This window comes from Ambystoma mexicanum, chromosome 10 (assembly GCF_040938575.1).
Source record: "Ambystoma mexicanum isolate Mex_15411 chromosome 10, UKY_AmexF1_1, whole genome shotgun sequence".
Lineage (NCBI taxonomy): Eukaryota > Metazoa > Chordata > Amphibia > Caudata > Ambystomatidae > Ambystoma > Ambystoma mexicanum.
Genome location: NC_090932.1, coordinates 524428121 through 524455116, shown reverse-complemented (window position 1 = coordinate 524455116; position 26996 = coordinate 524428121). Strand labels below are relative to the sequence as shown.

Genomic DNA, 26996 nt, shown 5'->3' with positions numbered 1-26996 from the left:
GCACCAGGTATTCCAGTTTTCAAAGCAGTTAAGGACTAATGCTCACTGTCGCAGTGCGTGTTGGCAAAGAGGGGTCCCACCGTCCCTTATTAAACAATAGAGACTAGTGCCATAAAACAATTTGCACCAGTTGAGTCTGAGTTTATTCGAGTACTGTCGATTAGCAACACGTGTTTTGGTCCATGGCCTTCTTCACAGCCAGACATATACTTTATTAATCACACATCTAATTGGTGAAATACGGTAACCCTTCTCCACAGTTTTTGTAGAAACCGATCAATGGCTATAATCCCTGTGCCTTGTCCCAGGAGTTTCTTTCTCCCAATTTTGGAGGGACTGAATGGAAAAGTTGGGAGAACAAAACTCCTGGGACAAGGCACAGGCATTATACCCATAGATCGGTTTCTACTCAGAGCATTGCTGCCCATCTGATGAGATGTTCCTCGCCTTCGAATGCCTTCTAAAAACTTTGATTAGCAAGTGTGAGACATTGACCTTCAGTCCACTCTTTTCCTCAATAGACTAGACACTTGTGGTAAGAAAATCCTTAGAGATCAAGCAGCCAATACCGAAGACATTATGCTACCAGCCCCAGATCAAGCTATTGGAACAGCATTCACGCCACTGCAGACAGGGTTGCTTGCCCTACCCAGTAAGACCTTTACGATCGGGAAACCAGGAACCATGAAAACTAAAGCGGTCACCTTAAAAAAAAAGAAAAAAAAACCTATAACCTCTCAGGCCTTTATGTATGCAAAGCGACCAAAAACCACTAAAAATGCCTGTGTCGTTGCTAAGCTCAACTCGACTGGCAAACCAATCAATTCTATAATTAACCTGTGCCCCATGATGCCTGAAAATGTATCGGGTGTGGGACCGGTTACATGTATTAATCAGACTAACCCTCGACCCCCGCCTATATGTATTCCGTGTCCTGCCGACCCAGCTGTGACCCTAAGAGTGAGATTACGTGCAGGGCGCTACAACTCCAAACTATTGCAACAGAACAGTACCTACCCTCTTTGAATCGGGCAGCTGTTCTGAGCTTGTTTCATTCAGTCGCCCCCTTGAGAGTAATTACCTCTGATGATATACGTATAGTGGATCAAATGGAGCATATCACAACTAATATATCAAATGTGTGGTTTAGGTCTGAAATCCCTTCTTCGATATGTAGAGCAATACCATGACAATCTATTCAAATTAGGATACTTGTGTGATATAACTCAGTTGTCCCGTTCCAAATCTGGGCCTAGTGCTCCTATTAATCAAAAGAACAATGACAAGTTGTTTACTGCCCTGAGCTTGCTAAGCCATAGATCCATAGGCATACTGAACATCTTGGAAACACACCCAGTGCGTCTGATGTAACAATCTCTTCCACCTTTGTCCATAGCAGGCATAGGAATGCCTAACAGTACAGTTTGTGAGGCAGTTAACACCAACTCTTTACCTGCACAAGGAAGCAGGTCCTTGCCGCTGCAGTGCGCCCCTCATGCAGGGGGTAGTGATGACAATGGCTACTGGCAATGGCTCCCCTCGGTCTTCAGGGGACATTTTGGAATGGTGTCTCAATGACATTAAGTTGCTATGTTCCTGGAATACGCAAGGTTTCTTGCACCTTTTTAGTGGTGACGGCTTGTTAACTTACTTGAACCACTTCGCTATTGTAGCCTTGCAGGAGATAGTAGAATTTGATGGTCATACTACTTATCAGCAGCTAGCATCCAAAGGCCCAATCGGTCGTCCCAAAGGAGGTCTACTGATTACAGTACTGATTACAGTAAAAGCCCCCTGGCCAATGGTGGAGCTTGCTAATTCTTCATCGATGGTACAAGCAGTCAAACTAAAATATCACGATCAGAGTATCATTCTTATCAACCTATATGACCCTCCCAACAGGAAAGCCACTATTAACAATGTAAGGACAGTCAAAACTTTGTTAAAACGCTACCATTATGAGTTTCCAATATTGATAGTGGGTGACTTTAATTCATACATAGAACTAAATCAGGCTAATCACCTTGATAGCCATGAGTCTACTCCATTCTCATCTAGAACCACTGGTAACTAACTGCCTGGCAAAAGATTGCATTGCACTCCTAGAAGCATTCAGATTCATCCGACTCAATGGGTTTTGCCCTGGCGATTCTGAAGTGGCTTATACTCATGTAAGTGGCATAAGTGCTTCTACGCTCGACTATGTCTTTGCTATTTAGAAAGCTACTCCGCTGGCTAAGGACATGGCGGTGGTCCCAAGGGAGGAGAGTGATCATTTCCCCTTGTGTGTCTTCCTGACAAATATCAATGGGCCACTCAATAGTAGTCAGTGGGCCTCATTACAAGGTTGGAGGTAGCCTTCCTCGTAAAACCGCAAGGCTACCTCCAAACTTGCAAGAAAGTTCAGCACCCGCAAATGGCCAATTACCAGGGTATTCCGGCCCTGCCGGACTCAGTATTTGCCCTTTCGCTGTTGCCCAACTCGGGTGATCCCCATTCGAGCCCCATAGGGCTCAATGGGAATGGGGATGCCTGTAGCACCGGCACAGTTCATTACCGTGCCGGTGCTACAGGCAAGCTGTGCTCGCGGGTGCCTTTCATTCTGCCAGGTCTGACCTGGCAGAATGAAAGGCACCCGCGAGCACAACTCAGAGTTTGCCAGTCCGGATACAACGGTACCAGCAAGCTTACCGGTACCGTTGTATCTACCGTTGTATCCAGACCGGCAAACTCATAATGAGGCCCAGTATCACCTAAATGGCGACATCCATGTCAACCCTAGTGGTAACCGCATTAGCTGGAATCCGGCGAACTTAACCAAAGCTAGCAATGTGGCAGAGTCTTTATTACCTCAGTTCATATCACACTATGACTATGATCACTTGTTAGTTACCTCACAGCTCGTGTTTGCTTTGTCTGAAATGGTGACTTTGATCAAGCTATACTAGTGACTAGAAGATATAAGAGCGATGCCAAACGCACAAATCGGCCCATCACCAAGCGAGCACATTTTGATCCTACCATTGCAGCCGCAAAAAAAAAAGGTGCGAGTACAAATCTCTGCTGTTCTCTATACCACGATGAGCACCTACACTGCTCAAGAAACAACTATTTTTGTTAAAACGACCAAACAAATTAGCAAAAGTGGCTAAGAGAGTACAAATTGGAGCGTGAAATGTGTAAATGGGAAGAAATTGCACAGCTTGCACTATTACAAGATAGTACCCAGCTTTGGAATGCCCTGTGTGACAATAAAAAACAGGCGCTGCCCATGAATGGTGTTATCGAGGCAGATTGGATTGATTATATAGTATCTTCCCTTGGTTGTAGGACACAGGGTGAATTGAACTTCCCGCTACCTAACTCGTGCTGGGTATGTCAAAGTAGCATCCTGGACATCACGGTCATTATTGAACAGCTCAATAACTCTCGAGCGGCAGGACCAGACGGGATATGCAACTTGTTGGTCATAAAATCTCCTTATATGTCGGCACATGCGCTGCATCTGATTTTCACGCAGATAGGCTTACATGGCGCCATACCTAAAACATGGCGTGAAAGTAATATCTTGCCCATACTCAAAAAAGGCCCCTGCAATCTTGCCAGCAACTATCGACTATTAGCAATGCTCGATATTCCCACTAAGAATTTTGCAAAGGTACTATTTATAGAGTTAAATCAATGGATATCTGAGAACCACGTTTCACCACCGAACCAAATGGGTTTCATTAAAAAAGCCTCTACCCTACATAATCTTTTGATATTTGTATCCTTAGATGAGAACGCTTGGCTTCGCAGAAAGAGCCCGGTCTACTGCACATTTATTGACTTCGCCGCAGTTTTTGATTCAATAAATTGGAAGTACAGACTGTGTCAGAAATTGACGCAATGGAATATCCCTTCTGGCCTTCTCCTTATGTTAATGCTGCTGTACTCTGACACCACAATATGGATCTGATTGAATGCTGAAGGCTAATTTTCTGAATCTATACCCACCTATCGTGCAGTCAAGCAAAGCTGCATAGTTGCAGCAATTCTTTTCAATTTTTACCTGGCAGACCTCGCGTCCACATTTACCAACTTGCCTATTGACCCTGTGAAGGTTGGGCGGCATCGGACCACTTTGTTGGCCTATGCCGATGACCTGCTTTTAATGGATTATACTCCCAAAGGTCTACGAGCCTTGATCACCGCTTTGAGTGAATTCTCCGACCTTAATGACCTATCCATTAACATTGGGAAAACAAAAACCATGATCTTCTCCCCTACCCGACGAGCCAGTAAGCGTCTCACATGTAAACTGAAAGACGTTCTCCTTGAATGTGTGACCTCATATAAATACTTTGGGGTGCATATTTAGAACACCTTTCATTGGTCTCCTCAAGGGTATTCCATTGCGTCGGCGCTAACACTCTATCAGGCTAAGGTTTTGTCCATTTTGTATTATGGCATCGAGATATGGGAAATCATTATCTAGTCAAACTAAAAATCTTCGAAAGCCATACAGTGCGGAAACCTTTCCGTATGCCCAAGACCCTTCCGATTGAATACTTATTCCTAGAATGTGACCTGAAGGGGGTCAAGCACGACCTCTATCTTAAGTCTGTCAAGTTATATGAACATCTCTGCATTTTAAATGATGGAACCATGATGGTTAATTTCATGCAGGCTTTTTCTGAACTAGACAACCAGAAATCTATAGGTACCTTGGGTTTGCTGTTAACTGCCTACTGTGAGTGGAATAGTGGTTGGCTCTCGCTTATGATTTGGGGGATACCTACCTTGCCATATATAAATTGAAATGCAAATTGTGTATGATAAACCAAGAACAACACCTGGTGAACTTATACACTCATAGCCATAGTGGCACCATCTGGGATTATATTAGCCGACGACTGGGCAAACCGTTTTACCATGCTGCATTCTTGAACAGTGCGGTCATTAGACAATGGCCCTCATTACGACCCAGGTGTTGGACCATGGTGCTAATAGCACCATGGTCCATGCCGGTAACTTACCGACTCTGCCATGGCGGAATGGGGAATTACCGCCCCATTCCGAGGTTGGCGGGGCAGTAATTCCCCATGCCGCCATGGCTCGTCCCCATTCCCATTTTTGCCCCATAGGGCTCAATGGGACTGGAGAAGGCGCCAATTACGGCACCGTAAACTACGGTGCCGTAATTAGCTCCTAGGTCCCTTTGCGGGTTGGTTTTTTAACGCCTGCTAAAAGCAGGCATTAAAGTGCCACCCGCAAAGGGACCTCATAATCAGGCGTTAAGGGTTTAACGGCGCCGCCACCTTTTACGGCGCCGTTAACCCCTTAACGCCTGGGTTGTAATGAGGGCCAATATCTCAAGTTGAAATGTAACTGAAATGTAAATTGAGCGCAACTCGTGCTACGGATGGGGCACAGCAAAGTATCTCACGCCTAGAACACGTATGTCACTTATGTGGCACCGGAGACATCGAATCTCTAGAACACTTACTTATCAAATGTGAGAGCCTATCTATGATCCGAGACAGCTACTTGAAATCATATAATAACGATTTTAACTGCAGTGATTTGACTTCACTTTGGCATGATTTTACAGAGGGATCTAACCCTAATTTAATATGGTATATAGTGAAGTTTTACTGGAAATGTGTGGACATTTTTAATCTATTACGATGCTGATCTGAACAGTAATCTTTTCTTAAAAGCCAATCGGCTAAGAATCTATGTAAGCCAATGGCTATTTTTGAATTGTTGATTGACCATGTGGTGTTGTTTTTGTGGTTCTTTCGTTTTTAATGTAATGTCTTATGTTCGATTTTAATCCCCATTTTTACTAATTGATTGTATTGTTTTGTATATTTGTATATATACACAAAGCCATTTGGCTATGCGTATAAATAAATAAATAAATAAATAAATAAATACATAAATAAATAAATAGATAGAAAAATTGCACTTTATCATATCATCCCTCTTCCTTGCCTCTCCATCCAGCTAATCCTTCCAATGCGGTCCCCCCATTTCCAAAGTCCAACCATGCTGTCCAGTATCTTGCATGGGGCGCTGCAGACAGCGACTTCTCCCCGAGCCCGGGTGCCCTGTTACTGCCAGCTGCCACCGCCTATCCAGAATCTGCACTCCATCTCTTTTCACCTCAGCAGCCAGCCCATGGAACTCTGCCATTGAAAACAAAACAGACATCTGCTGTGCTGTTATCTTTGCAAGGCTCATGCTTTGCTCTGAATGCAATGTTGTTATGCAGGCACCGCAACACAAAACCCACAATAACTTGGCAACCCTTGCATCCTTTACCGACTGCCTGTTCATGATCTCCACCACCCCTTTGTTGTCAACGTCAAAGTTCACTTTCCTGTTCAACAACTCTCTTATCCTCAAGCTCAACACCACCACCAAAGGAAACCATTCCCAAAAAGCTATGTTGAATCCTCCCCACTCCAATGCTCCTGCCACATCTGAGTGCACAACTTACCTGCAAGTACAATCCGAAACCTCCTGCTCCAGAGGCATCAGAGAGAATGTGCATTTCCCATGCCTAATGGTCCACTTGTAGACACCTTAATATCCTCCCCAGACATCTGCACCCTTTGAAGTAGCAATTTAGCATCTGACATTCACTGTGCTATCATCCCTAAAAAGAATTCTTCCCAGAGCTACCACCTTGCATGCAAAATTCAGGCGCTCTAGCAACTTCTGCAACTCCCTCAACTTCATCCTCCATGCTATAGAGACTGTTAGCAATTACAAAGTTGTTTCTACCTTATCCGTGGTAGCCTGGAGCAGATTATCACTGTAACCAGCTCTATGTCCAAGAATGCCAATACTGTGTCTAGCCCCTCCATCTTCTATGTTTCCAGCAGAACCCCTAACTCCCATCAATGCAATGAAGTCCTGCAACAAATACTCACATTCAACCTTCACAGCATCTCTACCCACAATCAAGAAATCACCCAGATAATGCAGCACCTATTCCCACCCTGCCTTAAAAGAAAAGCAACATTGCAGGAATGTGCTGAAGCATTCAAATATGGTGCACGATATGGAACAGACCATCAGCACAATCTTACCCACAAATATCTCTTTGTGGAATTGCATGCCAAACAAGCAGAAATTATACAGGTCTAAAAGGATATAGACAAAAAACAGACTTAATATCACATTTTGCTAGCCTTCCCATCCTCCACACTACATTATTAACCCTACTGCCTGATCGACAAAAGTATAGGTTACCCAACACTCCTCTTCTGTAATTAAATAATTGATGGATGCCTTCTCTGACCAAGATAAATGATGAGTTAACCTGAACTCTATGACTGCCTTCTTAAGAACCACTCCTAATGGGGGCACGATCAAATCCTTGCGACTTGTGACTTTGAAAGGTACTTACGTGAACACAGACATTTCTTCTGTGCCCCCCTTGGGTCCTTAGCATGTTCTACCCAAAGACTAGAATTTTAATCTTTACCACCGATACCAGGTATCATGCCTTCAAACAAGACTGCATTTCTGTGCAGTCCCTACCTGCTCATTTCTGCTCACAACTGCAGTTCCATTCACCATTTGCATACTTAACACTTATTGCTGCTGCTAATTACCTCCCACATTGCTACACAAAAGCCACAATCAGATAAACACATGTCTAGTAGCGTGTAATCTCTACTACTGCACATAGACACCGTGTCTTAGTACTCCAATGACACAGATATCATTCAATCTCCTTGAGAATCAGAGCCTAGAGGAGAAGACGTGTGATGATCCTTCAGATGGCATCACTTCTCTCCAGGGGAGAATCCCTTCCCTTGAGGCTAGGGAGGTGAGGCAGTTAACCAATAGTCCTCCTAGGGGTGGTAAAATGCAGGAGGATCTCATGGAGAGGGACTCCTCTCCTAAGCATAAGGACACAATTGGCAGGTACAACCCCTGTGAAATCCTACCACGTAGCCTGACGATAACGCCCAAATCGTATATCAACATAAGATCATCTCCGGAACTATGTGTTATTGTGAAATATCGAACCCATCAGATGACAACAGTACTGAGAGGAGGCAGCACTCAAAAATGTTACATTTGGGTGGGTCAAAACCTAGAACAGCTGCTGTCAATTGGAAGGACGTTACCCTTGGGCCGTCCCCACTATTTAGACTGAACAGCAAAGGCAGACTGTGTTCTTCATCATCTGCTGACCCGTCCAGCAATGGTCCATGTAGTTCTGGCAAGCTGGAAGCTCTGATACAACCAAAGGGAGAACCAGTCGACCGAGGATGCTGCATCGAAGCCTGGAAAGCTGGCGCAGGGCTTCGGAAGACTGCAGCAAGGCTTGTCTCTAAGGCACAGATGAGGAAGAGTGGGACACCCAAGAAGACTGAGAGATGGGGGCACAACCTGTAGTGGGTCGACCATGCAGTCCGATAACAGTTCTGACACTGCCTAAAGTATTCTACAGCAGAGACACGTAGGTGCAATCAGGAGAGAGCGCGAGACAGTGGAGGAGGCATAACCTGTCACAGTGGGACCAAGGGGTCCGACAGCTATGCCAAGGCAGTACACAATAACTCGAGGTGGAGAGAAGCAAGACGCAGTGGAGTACTAGAGGAATATGTTGAATGAAGAAGTGTGGAGCCACGACCCCTGGCAAAACCGGTGAAGAGTTCCCCAGAAGAAGGTAACAGTAACACGTACAAGTCCGGGAGGGCGCCGGGAAGTTATGAGACTGTAAGCCATAAAGATATAGTGAAACCATTATGTGATACAGTTCCCAGGCCAGTTCCACAAATGTGTGGTGCTGGAGAGTCGAGAAGGATTCCAGGAACAGTTTCATCGTCACAGTGGAGGCGGATCAAACATTGTACAAAACCTGGAGATTATGAAAACCTCCCTAAGGGAGCTGCAAACCTTATTAAGAACTGTGGAAGACATTGGGGGAACCAGCTAGCAGAAAGGAGTCATTCTTCTGGCCCCATGAGAGCTTCATGGCACTGTTTATTTTCTGTTGGGTCACGGAGAACCCAGACCTTTTGTGGAACATTTGCTTTGAACCACCTGAGAGGTATTTGGATGCTTTACATGAAGGAGAAGGGATTCATTCTCCTGGATTACGAACAGTAGCTGAACTTAATGGTGTTTTGTTGTAGTGACAGGGATAGAGTAGGAGCCTTTGTGACCAGAACTGTGCCATTTTGTTTGATTCACACAGACTCCATGACGAGCACCTGTTTTCTGTTTTTTTTTTTAGTTTAGGTAGGGAAATCCTCTTAGAGTTAGGGATATATAGTTTTGATTAAAGGTAGTATATAGCATCCACTATGGTACCACTGGATCAGTCTCTCCATTCCTTGTCGCCGCAAATGGTGTCAGTAGTGGGATCCTCCTCAACTGTTAAAAATTGTGAGACCCTTAGATTTACCAAGTTGTCCTCTAGAGCCTCTCACCCTACAGTACCCATCAGATTCAACCTAGTAGTATTTGGGACCTAGTGATTGAAAGTGGTAAATGACAATTGGTACCCACAAGCTTAATTTTGTCCCCACCAAAAGGCATATACATACTGCTTGTGTCTAGGTCCGGCCTGGCATGGAGGCATGGACTAGATGTGGTAGCAGGGTGGTCGGCCCAGATTACATGGGGATGTGAAGATTCTGCTCCATAATCAGGAGAATAAATCCTACCAAATAAAAATTGGAGACAAAATAGCCCAGGATGTGTTGGAGGTGGCTCTGTTTCCCAAACCTGTCGAAGCCCTGAGCAAGAAATTACAGAGCGGATACCAAGGGTTTTGGAAAAGCCAACAAACCTCTCCTCATGGAGGTGGTCCCTTTGATAGAGAAAGATGTTCATTTAGTGCAGAAGTGTGAGGTCCAGTTGATGAAGACACAAAAGTAGTCCCTGATCTAGCATGATCCAATATTGACTGAGGCTTTTCATCATGCCATTTCGGAGGAAGAGGGTAGAGAAAAGGGAGGCCCCTTCTTCTTTGTAAATAAAGGTCTCCTTTATCGGGAAGATGTTAGCAACGAAGGATTATCGAGAACACAATTTGTGGTGGCTAGAGGTCATAGGTGCATTGCTTTAGAAATGACATATGGCCACTTAACATCTGGACATCTAGGCATCAACAAGACACAGAACCAAATAGTACCCAGATTCTACTGGCCCAGGGGAACAAGCAGACATTAAAAACTTTGTTGCCACATGCACTCTATGCAATAAAACAGCTCAGTCCAATGTTCCAGCACCCCATTACAGCCCCTTCCGATTATAGATGTCCCATTCTCAAGAATAGGGATGGAAATTGTTGGCCCGTTCGAACCATCCTGACAAGGAAACAAGTATATTTTGTTCATTGTTGACTACGCAACCCATTATCCGGAAGCATTCCCAATGAAAGCAATACCTCTCAGTAGATTTTAAAATACTTGATACCTTATTCATCACATGTCAATTTCCCTAAGGAGATTCTAATAGAACAAGGGAGTACCTTTATGTCAAGTCTCATGGCTCCAGTGAAATAAACTGTCCACATTACCACACTTCGCATCTCTGTATGCCATCCACAAACAGATGGGCTTGTGGAACAATTTAATCAGACCCAAAAGAACATCCTTAGGAAGTTGGTTGAGGCGATGGCTGACATTAGAATTTGATGGTATCTTGGGATCATTTTGCAATCCGCAAATCCCCCCAAGCCTCTTTAGGTTTTTCGCCATTCAAACTTTTATATTTGAGGGACCCGAGGGACATCCCAGATATGCTTAGAGAAACTTGGGAGGAACATGAGGACTCTGTTTTACCCATATCTCAGATGTCCAAACGTCTGGGACCTGATATATAAACACCTAAAAAAAGCCCAGGGAACCCAGAAAGCCTATCATTACCAGAAGACCATAAACAGATTGGGCCAGAAGGTTTTGGTATTACTACCAACCTGAGAGCACATAATTACTTCAGGGTGGCACAGCCCATATGAAATTCTTGAACAAACAGGGCCAGTTAACTATCAGTGTTACAACCAGTCACAAAACTGAAAACACAGATTTATCATATACATCTGTTAAAAGAATGGAGAGAGGACCCAGTTGAGAAAACATTAGTGATAATGGTGGCTCTCTTGTCGGATGAAACTGCATAGCCCAGGTGCTGCTGTCTAGAAAACAACAGGATATCCAAGACCGCCATGATCACTTTCCCGATGTGTTTAGAGAAGAGCCAGGAAGACTTAATAATTTCCAACACTATATAAGAACTAAAGTGGTTAGCGTAGTCCTTACAGGATTCCCAAATCTATGAAGGAAGTAATCCTCATGGACAGTGGTCAAAGTGTCTGAAAGTAGTGGAACTATGTTCCCTACTGGCCTGCCCCTGCTCCCCACAAACCCAATTGCCACACCCCCTCACATACAAAATGCAATCCCCCAAACACATGCACCTGCTGTTTAAGGGAATGTTCAATGCAGTGCACTGAAAGTGCAAGATTCAACGTCTTCCTACACTTTCTTTTTAAACAAAACCATTCCAGAACAGTTTAAAAAAAAATAAAAAGTATAGGAACAGTAAAGCTTAATTGGAAAAGTTATAGGAGCACCGCTCCCACCCACTTCGACCACTGCTCAGGGAGGTGGAGAAGATGTTGGAGGCAGGAATCGTAGAACGTTCTGAAAGTCCATGATCCTCGCCAATAGTCCTGATCGGGAAACCAGATCAATCATGGTGATTTTGTATAGATTTCCCCAAACTCAATGTGAAATCCCAGGTTGACAAGAATACCATGCCTCTGATCGATGATCTTATTGACAGACTGGGATCCACGGTTTTTCTTTCCATGATTGATCTGACCAAGGGCTATTGCCTTATGTGTAAGATATTGTGACCCTAGTCCAGCTTTTCCAGTGCATGTCTTGATGACATAGTAACCATAGTCAAACCTGGGAAGAACATCTACGCCACTTGTACGAAATTGTAAGGACACTGAGAGAGGCAGGGTTAATCGCTAGCCCAAAGAAATGCCACTTGGCCCAGTCGGCCGTAAAATACGTAGGTTTCTTTGTTGGTAATGGCCTCAGGCCGAGAAGGTTAAGGCAGCCAGCAGAACTCCCCCCCTAAGAACAAAAGAGAGTTAAGGGCATTCTTAGGCCTTACAGGCTATTATCGGTGGCTCATTCTGGATTACTCAAGCATTATATCCTTACTTGATGGACAAACTGAAAAATGATGAGCTGCAGAACATTCAATTGGACTGACAAAATCAGCCCAGTTTCAATAATCTTAAACACATCCTCTGCAGTGAGCCAATACTTGAGGTACCAAATTTCAATAAACAATATATCCTGCAGACTGATGTTTCAAAGTTTGGCTTTGGTGCAGTCGCATCACAAATGCATGATGGGATGGAACATCCATTTCTCGACATGAGCCTGAAGTTGTTTCCTTTTAAAAACAATAATGCGACCATAGAGTTGGAGGCCCTTGTTAATAAATGGGCTGTGGGACACCTGCAATATTGTCTTACCGGTCCCAAATTTAGATTGGTGACAGACAGCTCCCCCCTAACCTGGCTTAGCCTGCGCAAAGACACAAACCCCTGCATTATGCGCTGGATTCTAGACCTACAACCATTCTGTTTCCATGTCGAACACAGGAAAGGAAGGGAACAGGGTAATGTGGATTTCTTGTCGCAATTTCCTGTAGAGACAGATGGTGATGCCGAAAACCTAAGAGGAAGAGTATCTGACTAAGATGAAGAAGCGCTCAAAAACGCTACATTATAGCAGGTCAAAAGCTAGATCATCTGTGGTCAATTGGAAGGATGTTACACGGGGGCCGTACCCGCTATTCAGACTGAACAACAGAGCTGGACTGTGTTCTTTGTCATCTGCTGACCCGTCCAGCAATGGACCATGCAGTTCTGGCAAGCTGGGATACAACCAGAGGAAGGTGACTGAGAAGGCTGCATAAAAGCCAAAAGAAATGGTGCAGGGCTTTGGGAGACTGCAGCGAGGCTTGTGTCCAAGGCTGAGAAGAGGAATAGCAGGACACCCGAGAAGGGTCTTGCTTATTGGTTGGGAACCGGCGCAATAAACTTGCAGAGACTGCGAGATGGTGGCACGACCTGTAGTGGGTGGACTGTGTGGTCTGACAACGGTGCCAAGAACTACCTTAGACTACAGCAGACCTGTGTAGGTGACTATCAGGAAAGAGCGAGAGTCCATGGAGGGGGCGTAACCTGTCACAGCGGGTCCAAGGTGTCCGACAGCTATGCCAATGTGATCCACAATAACATCTAGGTGGAGAGAGGCAAGACGCTGAGGAGTACTAAAGGAAGAAGTTGAACTAAGAAGTGTGGACCACCGACCCCTGGCAAAACCTGTGAAGAGTTCCCCGGAAGAAGGTAATGGGAACACATACAAGTGTAGGAAGTAACGAGACTGTAAGCCATAAAGATATAGTGAAAAGTTTTCTTTTTGTCTTGTGTATAGGTGCCAAACAAATGCACAATAAATAAATAAACAATTATCCATTTTGTGATACAGTTCCCTGTTAGGCAGAATCCCGTGCAGTGCCCTTAGGGACCACTACACACAATTAAGACTTCAGGTGGCAATACAAGTTTTACCTTTGGTACAAGCCTGTACTACTATGTCAGAGTGGTAGCAGTGGCGGAGCAGCCAGGCTTATCTCAAGAGTATATGAGCAGTAGCCGAGATTACACAAAGACACCACAATTACTGTGACTCAAGCAAACACTGACTCAAGGTTTGAGGTAGAAAAATATAAGTACATTTATTTTTAAACCATTTGTTATAAACACTTCTATTAAACTTAAACACAAACCACACGTCAAATATACTACAACTAACCAATTCACTGTGTTTGGATGAACCAGTGTTATGAACAAAACACGTTACCGCAAATACGATTGCGTCCACTTTTTGACAGTTCGGTCTACTAATCAAACGCGTATCCCTGACATGAAATGCTACCGGGCAAAAACACACTTAGCACCTGAGATACCGAGAGGGAGTTGGAGGCAAAAATCACAGGCAATATTTTGGTTAGGCAGACAGAATCGAGAAACACTCCGAGACAGGAGTTCAAGAGTCAAAGGGCCGGAGCCAGGGTCAAGTGACACCGGGGGCCTGTTGCCAAAGATCACACAGTCAGACAGTTCACGATTCAACGTAGCCAAGAGTACTTCGATATTGTCAATGTCCGGAAGCAAAAGTTATAAGAAGGAGGGAAGACAAGGGCAAGCCTTGGAGATGAAGAAAAAGGGGTTCACCCAGTCTCCTCAAGCAGAACACAGTACCATATTCCAATGGTGCAGCTGGTGCCCTGGCAGTTGTTCCTGTTGGTTTCCTGCTGACCCTCGATTTCTGGAGCTTCGTTGTGAAGGAGGACGTCTGAAGGGGGTCTGCACCACACAGGGATGAAGCCGGCAGCAGCAACAATGAATAAAAGGCGTGCTCCTTAAAAACAGGAGAGGCTCTTCAAATGGCTATCCGGACCACTACAGCAGTGTGCAGCGATTTCGACCAAGGAAAAGGATCATCTGGCTGTGGAAGATGAGCTGGTTATCCCCACCAGGCTCAAGGGAAGGATACTCCGGACTGGATCTTCTCTTAGTTGTTGAAGGGTAGATAGCTCAGGTATGCAGCAGGGCTTCACCGGGATGGGGTAGTTGCAGCAGTCGTCATTCTCTCCGCTTCTCTTCAGTTCCTTGTAGTTCCAGTGGTGACTCTCTGGCTTCTAGCCCAAGAGACCTGACTTTTATGCGCAAAACCCCCATTCACACAGCCTGGCTGTCAATCACCCAGCAGGGGGGTTGTCCAGCCTGGACAACCACCTCAGCCAATCATGGCAAAGCGCAACTTGGGTTTCCTAGGATACCCTGTGCAGGGGGTGACCACACCGCTCCCTCACATTCAGCCCACCTAGACACCCAAGCGCCTGATGGAGGGCTTCTGAGCAGAAGCCCACCAAAAGACGGCGAACAAAGAAGGCAAACCTAGTTTGCCGCGCAAAGTAAATCACAAGAAGGACTTTAACAAAAAGAAGTGCCGAATAAACCCAACCGGAGCTAAAAGAAAGACAATTTGGTCAAGCGGTTTTATGTTCAAGGCTAATATAATAGCCAAAAACAATACCACGTTATCTAATATAATTGCGGTACAAAAGTTAGGATAGATACCACTGCCACCAGCCAAGTCTAAATGTTAAAAGAGCAAAACACTGCTCTAGGAGGTACAGATAAAAAGGGACACGAATTAACCCTTTCCAGTATTCCATGCAAAATGGGGTATACTGGATCTGTGGTAGATTGACTAAGCAAAGTTAATGGCAACTTTACCCTTTTCTGGGGGACTGTAGTCAGCCTCAGAAATGGAGTCGCGGGAAGTCTCAAAGACAACTCTGTGCTACGGCACTAAGGGTGCTTTGTGACACACAAAAGAAGGGGGTTAATGAAGTGGTGTTCTTCAGAGTCCACAATCACGAAAACAGGGAAATACACATGGCAAAACACAGGTAAGAGTGGGGAAAAGCTCACACTCTTACCAAGTGGAAAACAAATAAACTCCAGAAGTCCAGCACTAGGTGAGGGAAATTAGCCATAAATGAGAATTCTCGCTAACATTCCCTGTTCCAGTTCCACACAAAGTGTGGTACTGGGGAGTTGAGAAGGACTCCAGGAACAGTTTATATGTCCCAGTAGGGGTGGCTCAAGAATTGTACCCAACCTAGAGATTGTGAAAACCTACTTTAGGGAGCCACACACATTATTATGAACTGTGGAAGACATTGGGGAAACAGCTAGGAGAAGGGAGTCATTCTCCTAGCCCCACAAGAACTTTATGCAATTGTTTATTTTCTGTTGGGTCATGGAGAACCCAGAACATTTGCGGAACATTTGGTTTGAACAACCTGGAAGGAATTTGGAATCATTCTCCTGGATTACGAACAGTAGATGGACTTGATGGTGTTTTGTTGTAGTGACAGGGCTAGAGTAGGAGCCTTTGTGACTGACATTGGGCCTTTTTGTTTTGACTCACACAGACTTCCTGACGAGCACCCGAGTTTCATGAGTTTAGGTAGGGAAATTCCCTTGGAGTTAGGGATAGATATGTTTGGTTTATCATTTAATAAAAGTCTATAGCAACAACTATGGCACCACTTGGTCACTCTCTTCATTCCTTGTCACCCCAAAAAACACAGAATTTTTGCAAGCCTGGTAATATCGCAAAAAGTCAGAATTGTATTTTAGATGCAGATTTAAATTCATTGTAAATTAAAAATTGCAAAGCCAATACTCAGACTGCAACTAAATGGTTCACCGAATATTTCCTAATCTGGCTAGCACCATGCAAATTATCCTAACATTTTGATAGCCTTCCACTGCCAATTTTGACCAACTACCTGTCAAAATTGTATGCATAATTAAGAAATTCATCAAGTTGTGAAAATCAAACTACGCGTCTGATCTCAATCTTTCCTGGCCTAAATAGACATCTCTGCAAACCTCCCCTCTCATGAAATGTAAGCTTGATGCATGAGGAAGCTTTCCAGAGGGTCAAAAATGTCTTAATATCAATTATAAAAAAGGCAAGACATTAGTGCAGAGATCAAACCACACACAACCCCTACATCAGTAAAATGATCTGCACGCACTAAAAACAAACAGAATTTTTAATAGAGACCATGCCATAACTCTCCAATACAAAGTGTGGTACGATATCCAGCTCCATTTTGCACGACGAGGGAGGGAAGGCTAATGTACCCTGCTAACTGATGCTTTCTGTATTGGCAATGAGCTGCCATCTCATGCTGTTCGCACCAAGGAAACAAGCCCCAAGCTTGCCACATTAACCTTCAATGAACCAAGGAAAAAACACCCATCCATCACTGCAAAAAAACAGGACAGCGTTCGTGGTGCATTATATGAAGTTCCAGCTAATAACGACTGCCTCATTAATTCTCTGCAAATATATCTACAAAAATTCCCCAAAACGCATATTGTTTCTTTGAGCTAGCTAAAATAATTTCAATTCATGAAGACAAATGTAACTGCATCTGCTACACCTGCAGACCACTTGGAAAAAATAGTTAATGCTGCAAACAATCAGTAAATAAGCAAATCTAAGCACTATCTAGACAAATTACTCCTTGTGCATGACAGCTGTGCAGATTTTGTCTAACGCAGCTCTCAAATCTCGTCAGATAATGTCTGTTATTGGCCCCAAAAATGAATTCTCAATAAAGAGCTATTTCACCCCCACAATACTCAGAAACAAAGAAGATGGTCTACACTCCTACATAATCGGGGAAAAACAACCAAGGAAGCTTCAGCCTCCTTTTCGACCACAGCACCTGTCAGGGATGCTTCTACAGCCACCAAAAAAGCAAATATCCTGCAGTTCCACAAAAGGGAGACAAACTACCTGAAATAAACTTTACCAGATGAACTTCCAAACACATCATCTGTCCATGATACTCTTGCAACCACCTCAACCATGAAGGTGAACAGACACCAGTCTTTTTTCACATGGGCAATTTATGAACTGCACCCTAATTTCCATGGCACTGCACACTTGAACCTAAAATAGATGTTATTCCTTTCACTACTGCCCTTTCCATCCTCTAGCCTTTAACTCTTTTTTCAAATAAAAATACATTTCTGCAGCATTAATACTCATTTGTCTGTTTTCTATTTTTATAAAACACTGAGGGTGTTCTAATAGCAAAGTACATCCGCAGCTTGGGCCGTACCAGGCCAGGCCTTATGGACCCCCATACCTCGTTAATGGCTCTCAATTCGCTTGCGCCTTCAACTCAGTCTTCAGGGCCCATAACACCGGTAGAACTCCTGCTGCAGTCCTATAAAGCTATATTATTGCTGGTTAGTTTTGCATTCAATTTCTGTTAGTGTAATGAGACCAAAGGTTTCCAGTTCTGTAAACCTAATATTGTTCTGACTTTGGTGGCCTTCGGGCCATGGCTGCAAAAGTGCAAACCCCATTTACGCCCACTATGTGTTGTATTAGTTAGTATATGCTCTACATGTCCATTACTAATTATAATATTGATGTTATGTTATAGATAAAGGGGATGGTATGATGACGTTTGCCAAAGGGCAAAACAGAAGATTATAGAAAGTGTTAAATAGGGTACTAAATCGGTTAAAAGTAAAATAAAACTATATAGAAGAAATTATAAAAATATAGTCACCCAGAAAAAGCATGATTATGCTATGAATCAATGGAACAAGCTCTTCGTAGCAAGTGAAGAGAGGGACAATGTCCTGTTCTGGAAGTCGGTAACTGGGAAGGGCCTGAGGAGTGACCAGGAGCTCAATTGTTGTATTACATCACATTTGTGATGTCATCTTTGATGTCCTGGGTGTTAGGCTTAGCAGTGCACGGTGGTGGCGTGAGTTATGGTTGCTTAGCTTACCATAACTGGCGAATTTCAGGGGTTTTTCGATTTTACTTGGAACCATAACGTCCCTTTAACAAAGTGTTTTCACTGAATTTCATGGGTTTTTAGTTGCGCAACTTAACCATAACGTCCTGTTAACAAACTTTTTTTTACTGAATTTCATAGGTTTTTAGTAGCGCAACTTAACCATAACGTCCCGTTAACAAAGTTTTTTTACTGAATATATATAAGTGTACTTCACTAACAGCCTTCCTCCTTTCTTGAGAGAAGCGTGACCATTGCTGCTGTGAGAGAGTTGTGCCTAACGATTGGTTGCAATTCTTGCCTTTCCAGTAGGTGAGATGGTTTTACCCCCAACCTCCCACCAGAAGGCCGTGGAAAAATCTCTCTAAAACTACACAGTCCAAATGTTCAGCTGAAAATGTGCGACTATGTACATACAATATTATATATTGTATGTACATAGTCGCACATTATGAGCCATGTGTGTTTCCTTGTTCATGTCCCAGGGTCCTGTATCCCATGGCTTGTCTTCATTAAGAAACAGCTACACATTCCGAGAGATCCAATCTATCAGACGTGCACCCTATCACAGGAGTCCCCTGTCACCTGAATTGGTTCCTATGTACCTCATGTATAGTCGAAATAACACTGCAACCTGCAAGACATGAAAATACAATGATGGGTGTACATTGTGCACACTACACTCTGCATGGTGCTGCCCTCTTGTCTATAATCTTGCGTCCTTTCTTACTGTACTATATGCATGCATGTGTTTACTTTTGCACTCTGCATTATTCTCTGTCTTTGCTTCCAGTCCATATCGCCTCCCTTGATTCCTAACTGTCCCCCTCGCGCCCCTTCGCCACCTCTCTACTGCTCTGTTCCAGGCAATTGATTTGGGCTTTTTGTAGCCATCTTCCTTTGCTTTTTCAGATGTTTGATAAGGTGGGAAATACACTTGTTAGTCAAGATAATTAACGCATTCTTAAATTGTAACCCCCCCTTTCTCTACTATAAGCTGCAGGCACACGTGTGTACCCGTTTAATCATCCACGTGTACTTAGTTTAGGCCTCTGACCTGTTTCACTCCTTTTGGAGTTCACAGGTAAGGGTGCTAATAGTGCACAAATAATTGGTCGAGGGATCCAGTGGAAGGGAGGAGGGAGGGAGGCCAGGTCGTGTACTACAGTAAGACATTTTTATACAATGCGTTGGGCGCAGAGCTACAAGAGGGGAGCCATATTGGCCCTAAAACCAGGTATGGATGCTAAGAGTGCACACATAATTCGTCAAGGAATCCAGTGGAGGGGTTGGGGCGTGACGAGATCGTGTACTACAATAGGAAATACATGTGCACCGCCTGCAGAGCGACAACAGGGCTGCCATATTGTCCCCAGAGCCTTAGTTGCTGGGCCAATTGTAAGGAGTGCAAAAATTGATACCCCCTTGAGCATAAATTGTTGCAGCAGCCTTCCCTGTGAACAGCGTCACCCTTATCATCTCCTCTTCACACTTTCTCTAGTTGAGCTACAGGTGCACACGGTGTTGTGGACCTCAACAGGGCCTTGGCTCTGTTGCCTGTTTGGCATGTCGCTTTGACTTCCTGGTTGGTACACTGCTTGATTTATGACTCTGCATTTCTTCTCTTACAGTCACCACCTCAGCATGAGACTCCGCCGTGCAGTTGTGATACCCACAAGAGGACAACATGTCTCCAGACAATACCATGAACACTTTTCTGAAAACAAGTGTTTTTATATCTATTGTAGCGTTTGTGAAGCTATCCTGAGAACTAAACCATTATTTATTCTTTAAATTAATTTAAATATGTCTGAGCGGAAATGTGTGTTCTCTTTTGTGAGCGACCTGTGTGGACTGGCAGTTGTCGAGATGATGGATATTCAAAGGCAATTGTTTTTCGCAAACGGGAGTAAGTGCAATGTTTGTTTTGCTGGTGGATGACATGATAGAGGTGTGTCTGGGTAGGTTAAATGAGTGATATATTTTAATGGGAGTGATATATGAGACAAATATACATAACGTTTTATTCTGACATATAAATGAACAATTTCTTTAATAAAACATGTCAAACCATGTTATTGAGTCCGTCATCCATGTTTATCAACATCATTTATAAGGAAGGACTTTTGGGTAACTCGCCTTCACTATAAAAATGCATTAACAACATTGATGTTTGTTGCACATGTCCTAGTATATTTTTTCGACATTCCATGTTTTGGTAGGCAAGTGGTCTATCAATGACTTGTTGGACCTTTGACTATCAGTCCCTCAAGGTTCGTAGTTTCTCTAGGCGCACATGTTCTTTATTCACTGAGGGACATCAGACTAAATATCCCAACATTCAGTGTTTCATTAGACATTTTTTTTTTCAGATTGCTATGCTTTTTTAGACTCTGTTTCCCATCAGGCAGTAGCTCTCTCAATTTTCAGTGAGAGGTAGTTGACCAGCTTCAGAAAGAGGAAGATGGAAGGATGACAGGGGTGTTTATAATGGACTTTGGGACGTGATTGGACTTTTGACATCACATGAAATGTTGAACCAATGAATCACAAACTTCAATTTCTCCTGTGATCATGGATGTTGTAGTTCAATTGACAGTTTGTTTTAAGTGAAAGTAATTGGTTTGGCTGCTCGAGAAGTAAAGAGTTGAGCATAATCTGAGCCTCTGAGTCTTGACATAGAATCATGACTTTGTATATATAAAAACCATTACCTGGGTTCTCAAGGAAGCCGCAAAACAACTAACCAAGGCCAAAAAAAAGCAAAATCACTTTGCGGACCAACATCGAAAAAGGGCTCCTAACTACCAAGTCAGAGGCAGAGTATGGTTGGCGGCTAAATACATTCCCCTGAAGGGGCCACAGGCATTCCGCCCCAATACTTGGGACCCTACACCATCAAGGCTATAATCAATCCTGTCGCCATGAGACTAGACTTGCCACCAAACATGAAAATCCACCCTGTATTCTGTTTCTCCCCTGAAACCAGTACAGTCTGGAACATGGATCAACACGCCACCGGATCCTGTGATAGTGAACAGAGAACCTGAATTCGATGTCAAGAACATCTTAGACTCCAAATGAGTCCGATCCAAGTTATACTATCTCATTGATTGGAAAGGGTACGGAACCCAAGACTGCACCTGGGAACCCAGTGAATATGTCCATGCCCCACGATTGATCAGATGTTTTCATCAAAATAACCCAACCAAACCAGGCCCAGCGCGAGGGTCATCCCTAGTCGGGGGCTTGAGGGGGAGTGCTGTCACGACCACACACCCTGGGGCACATGCACAGATACCCCGGATGGTGGGTGCCATTGGACCATACCGAGGAGTGACTTATCTGTGTCCCTTTGGGACACGCGGACACAGGGGGCCCGGCTGGACTTTGTTTTGGCGCCTCTGGCATCAAGCTCATGTGGGGAACTGATGTTGGGTTGCAGTAACTCCATTGGGAAGTTATTTTCCAGGCCTCTATTTGCAAGGTACTGGGCGTGGCCTTCTTGGTCCAGCTTCACGTGCTAGGGACTAAGGTGAGACCGGGCGTGGCAGGCTGAGCAAGCTAATGGGCGTGGCTAAGGAGCTCAGCTATATAAGCTGCTCCATCCTTGGAGCCAGCGCTTCGCGTTAACTTGCTTTCAAGCAACGTGACACCGACGTTCGAAGCTGCAGAGAAATAGTCACCCTGCATCCGATGCTCCGCTCCATCATCTCTTCTCGGTCTTCTTCTTCAGCCAGTCCGGTCGCTGCAACGAAAGAAGAAGACAAGACAAGGTTAGCGCATCGCTGCAACTGGGAGAGCGCCGCAGTTAAAAGCATGCGTGCAGTGCCATTATACAACTCACCTGTTGCCTGCAACCGCGGATCCAATTCTTCATCGCTCCTGTTACCAGCAACTCCGGATCCGCTTCTGCATCGCACCGGACACAGCATCCGTCCTCGCAGCTCCAGGGACCCACTTCCATCATCTGCACGGGGGAGAAAGCAAGAACAGAATTACTAAAGGTACGAACAATAGAACGGACACTCATTAGGGAACCAAGCATGTGGAATATAGCGAAAGGCGAATAATACAGCGCCAACCAAGGAAAAGTTGGAAACTAACATGCAAAGAAGGCAGACAAGAATAAGGACACTACTTACCATAACCCTAGTAAAGCCAAGCAAGAAAGGCTGAAAACCAATGCGCAAAAGAAGATGGACAAGATTCAGAGCACTACTTACCAAAAGAACTGGGTAGTCACATCAGGGCTGGACTTCTGCCCGCAAAGGACCAGTAAAGGAACTTGGTCCATGGGAATCAAGCGCCCCTGTCAGAAGTAGCAGGACGGAGTGCCCACAGACCCTACTAAAAGGTGAGCCAACCAGGACAGCGCACTTATCGGAGTACAGTCCTGGGGGGAGGGACGGAAAGGGGTACAGGTCGCAGCCAGCAGCACTCAACGTTCCTCTGGTATTCACGCAGGTGCGCGACCATGAGACAATCCTGCTGCGGTCACTGGTGTTCATGGCTAGCGCATCCAAGGACGCATTTCACCCCTGGGAGGGTTCCAACCATGCCCCAACGCCCCCGCAGAGGCAGGGTAGGCGTAACCCCGTGCCCGAAAAAAGGACTTCCTACCACAATAGTGACACCCCCTACTCTAGGAGTCAATAACTGTCCTGTATTTGCATTCTGCTGTATCTGTATGGGTGCATGCTGTGACTGCCCTTGCGGCGGATTCAATGGTGCTTGCTGTGGTTGTAAAGCCTGTTGCTTTTGCAGCACTTGTGCTTGATACACTGTCTGATCTTGGGCAAACCTGTCCCTACTTTGTGAGCTATATGCTGGAGGATAAGCTGTCACCGGTCTTGAGAATTGCCCATTCTGTACATACCCTTGGCACCCGCATGTTCGCGCGATGTGCCCTGTCATACCACATGTCCAACATATAGGAGGGAATCTCCACAATTGCCCTCCCTGCACATTTTGGTTTTCATTCTGCAGATTCTGAAATCCGCCTTGGTTATTTTGGAAACCACCCTGATTATTTTGAAAACCCCCAATTCCTGTAAAACCTGTGCCTCTACCTCTCAGCACAAACCCATTTCCTCCTTGATCCAACTGGCGTTGATTATTTGCCTGTGGCACACCCATTATTTGCTGCATTCCCAGCCTCTCTCTGCTTGTCAGTACTGCTTCTTCTATGGCATACTTTGATATTTTCTTGTGGACTAACTTAGCTTCCTCAAGTTTCCTAGCATCCTCCCTCTTCTTATTTTTGTCTTGCAGCAATCGGCAATGATGCACGATAGTCAACTGTATCTCTTCCCATGGCTCTGCTTCCATTCCCACTAGCTTCTTGAGCTCTCTCTGTACCTGTTCTGGCAACCCCTGACACAAAATGTGGCAAAATACTGGCTATCGTTCCTGAAAATTTTGAATATAAGCAAGCAGATCTTAATTTTCTTGCATTTTACGTGCCATAATTCCACCCATATCTGACGTATCAGGGTACTGTACCCTAAGCGCTTTCCAGACAGCCGCCCTACAATTATTAAATAGCGCTCCATCATGAGCTGTGTTCTGTGCTGTGACACTTGAATAACCTTCTCTCATCCATATGTCATCAGCTCTTTCCCCAAGAATGGCTGCTAGGAGTCCTTTAATGCCCACTATAGCTAATGTTTTTCTTCCTGTCATCTTTTCTAGCTCATAAATCCATTTACCCATACCTGCCTTTAAACTAGGGAGTTTGCATCTTAACTTATCCTTATTCATTTGGGGCCAAGGAATATACTGCGGTCTGGCCCTCCTTTCTGTAATAGGGGAAATGCATGAACCCAAATCCGCAATCTGCTCCCGTCGTCTGCCTACACATAGAGGGAACAATGGTTCCCAATTGCCTTCTACCTGGCAATGACCTCAACCTGCTCACATATGGTGGTGATTCTCCCCTCTCGCTGTGTGACCACCTTTTAGGTCGCTCTGGGTACGCCATGGGGTCTGGAGTCCTATCTTTAGGTTGGTCTAAATCCGACCATCTTACTTCCCTCTCTGTCTGCAGACATCCCTCAGGACCACAAGCACTTTCTCCCTCTTCCTCACGGAAGGTTTCTCTTACTTCGTCTGACATGTCTAGTCCCCAACTAGTGTGGCTTTCATCTTTCTCATCTCTGTTTAACATAAGCCTGTCCAAAGACAATGCTCTATGCTCAGAATTAAACAGGCTGCCTTCCTTTCCTCGTGACTGGGCACCTGTGGATGGGTCTTCTTTTCCCTTACTTCTTGACAGTTTTTTTTTTGTCCTCATCTCCTGATAAGCTTTATCGATTCTATCTATGATACTTCCTATCTCAAAATTCTCATCTAGGTTTACCCTAGACGGTCCTGGTATTGCTCCTTGCGGCAGGAGAAACTCCTCTATGTTGCCCCATGATATTAGTGGACTCGGTTTCATCAGCTCTTTCTCAAGGCGATCAATATTGCATGCCCTCTGTCTTCTTTTTCATTCTATTTCTTCTTCTAATTCCCTTCATTTTCTTGCTTCCCATCTAACTTTATCTTCTCCCTGCCTTTTCTCTTCCCTTATTTTGTTTGCTCTACGCACTTCTTCATCTCTTCATCTTTGCATTCTTTTATCTTGTAATTTCTGTTCTTCCTCCTCTTCTCACTTCCATTCTAGCCTGTCTCATTCTTCAATTGTTCTCTGCCTGTTGTCATACTTTCTCTGATCTTCTGCCCGTTCTTCCTTTCTGAGCTGCTCCTCTTAGTACATTTGCTCTCACCTTTTCTATTTTTCCTTTTATGCTCATCCTCTTTCAATATTTCTCTCGTTCCCTGTATTTTCTATCTTGTTCGTCTTGATCTTCTCCTTGACTTACTTACTCAATACCCTTCCCATCGAGTTTGAGCAATATCTGTCCAACCATCTATTCGTTCTGCATGAGCTTAACCTCGTCATCTCCATCCCTTTCTCCTTTCCATGTCTTAATCTCTCGTTCTATATCTAAGGATACATTTGAATGTTCACTGTTCTCTTTATCTTGAAGGACCTCAGAGATGTCCTCCTTTCCTTTAACCCTTTTTTTCTGGACTCTCGTCACTGCTATAAGCAGTTTGTTCAGATATCAGATTAATATATCCTATCGCTGCTTTTATTTCCCTTAATGGGTACAATCCACCATCTTTCGTACTGTCGCCATTTACTTCAGGCGCGGTAGGGGGAGCAGAAGGCTCGAAACCCACCTCCCTGTATTGATTAAGCATCCAATCCTCAGGAGGTGGATCTTCTCGTTCCTCCTGGTACATTTTCCAAAGATCTAAGCTAGCTCACCTTTCCTCCAATTTCTTCCCTGTGTACGCAGCATGCAAGTATGTGGTCATGTGTTGCGAAAGCGCTTTTTACTGTGATCCCCCTTGTGGCCATGCCATGAACATTTTGTCTGCACTGTACTGTTTAAGCTTAGGTGCGCGTTTTGGCAGTTGCTTGCACAAATGCATTAGTGGAGTAACATCCCCCATTGTGACCAGTCTCAATTGACTGTCAATACTTACTGTTATTTTACACAAAATACGTTTCAGAAAAACAATAAATATGAGCGTACACCAATAACCAGTGCTCAACGCCTCTAGTTTTACAATTTTACTCCAATCTATCTACCTCAATCGGCACCGATAATAACTAAAGAAGATAGATAATAGCATTTTGTTGTCTACTCACTCAACACAGCCTGTCCTTGTCGTTCTTCAACACCTCTCTTATACATAAAATACGCAAACAGACAAACTAGTCAACTTTGCAACATGTACTTCCTCTGCGTTCTTCGCTGCTATTACTTGCCCCTAATTACTCTGATAGGAGCCTGAATCGTCTCCTCTCACAGATCTATTTGTGTGTAGCCTAGTTTTACCCACTTTGGTTTTGAGACGACTCCTTCTAGATCCTTAAGAGTAGGACACTGGGCTTACTCCAGGACGCTCTTCGTCTCTGATGCTCTTCGTCATATATTTACTCAACCAACTCCCTGTTACTCTTCATTACCATCACAATCCCCCGTTCTTAAATTTCTCATGTCCGTTTGCCACATCCTTCAATCCACTCACCATTCGCCTTTCAGCTCTTGACACTCGGGATCGCCTCCTCCTCCAACTGGCCACTTTCGCCTTTGGTCCGCTCAGTGCCTGTGGAAACCAGGAGGGATTTTGTGAAAGAGGGGCCCGTCCCACCTATATCTTCTTTTCTTGCAAGTTTGTCTATGGTCGGCCACTATCCACAGGAAACCTTGCGTTCTTCCAGCTAAATGGCGGAGGATGCCGATATTCTGCAGTCTCTAAGAGTTTACTAAGATCAATGGGTCGGAACCATCCTCTACTACCAAGTGAACCCAGAGAGCGGGTCCTTTAAGATGAGGTAACAGTATCTGAGATGGATTGGGATGCAGATCTTACTCATGCATCAATAATCAAACTGACTCAAGAAGTTGGCAAAAGTCAAAGCTGTCTTAATAACAAGTCTTTAAAACAGGGAGTACAACGCACATGAACGGACA

General features: G+C 44.4%; 1 protein-coding gene across 4 annotated transcripts in view; it reads left to right on the top strand.

Moving 5' to 3' along the window:
* TM4SF19 (transmembrane 4 L six family member 19) overlaps positions 1–20537 on the top strand; it is a 280038-nt gene extending 259501 nt beyond the window's left edge. For 3 of the 4 annotated variants that reach the window (XM_069620358.1, XM_069620357.1, XM_069620356.1), the window contains one exon: positions 20094–20537. In XM_069620358.1, the coding sequence (XP_069476459.1) occupies positions 20094–20256 (163 nt within the window). In that variant the 3' untranslated portion in view covers positions 20257–20537. The remainder of the gene's footprint in view (positions 1–20093) is intronic. The other variant, XR_011276304.1, reaches the window with a different exon arrangement.
* The last annotated feature ends 6459 nt before the right edge of the window (positions 20538–26996 follow it).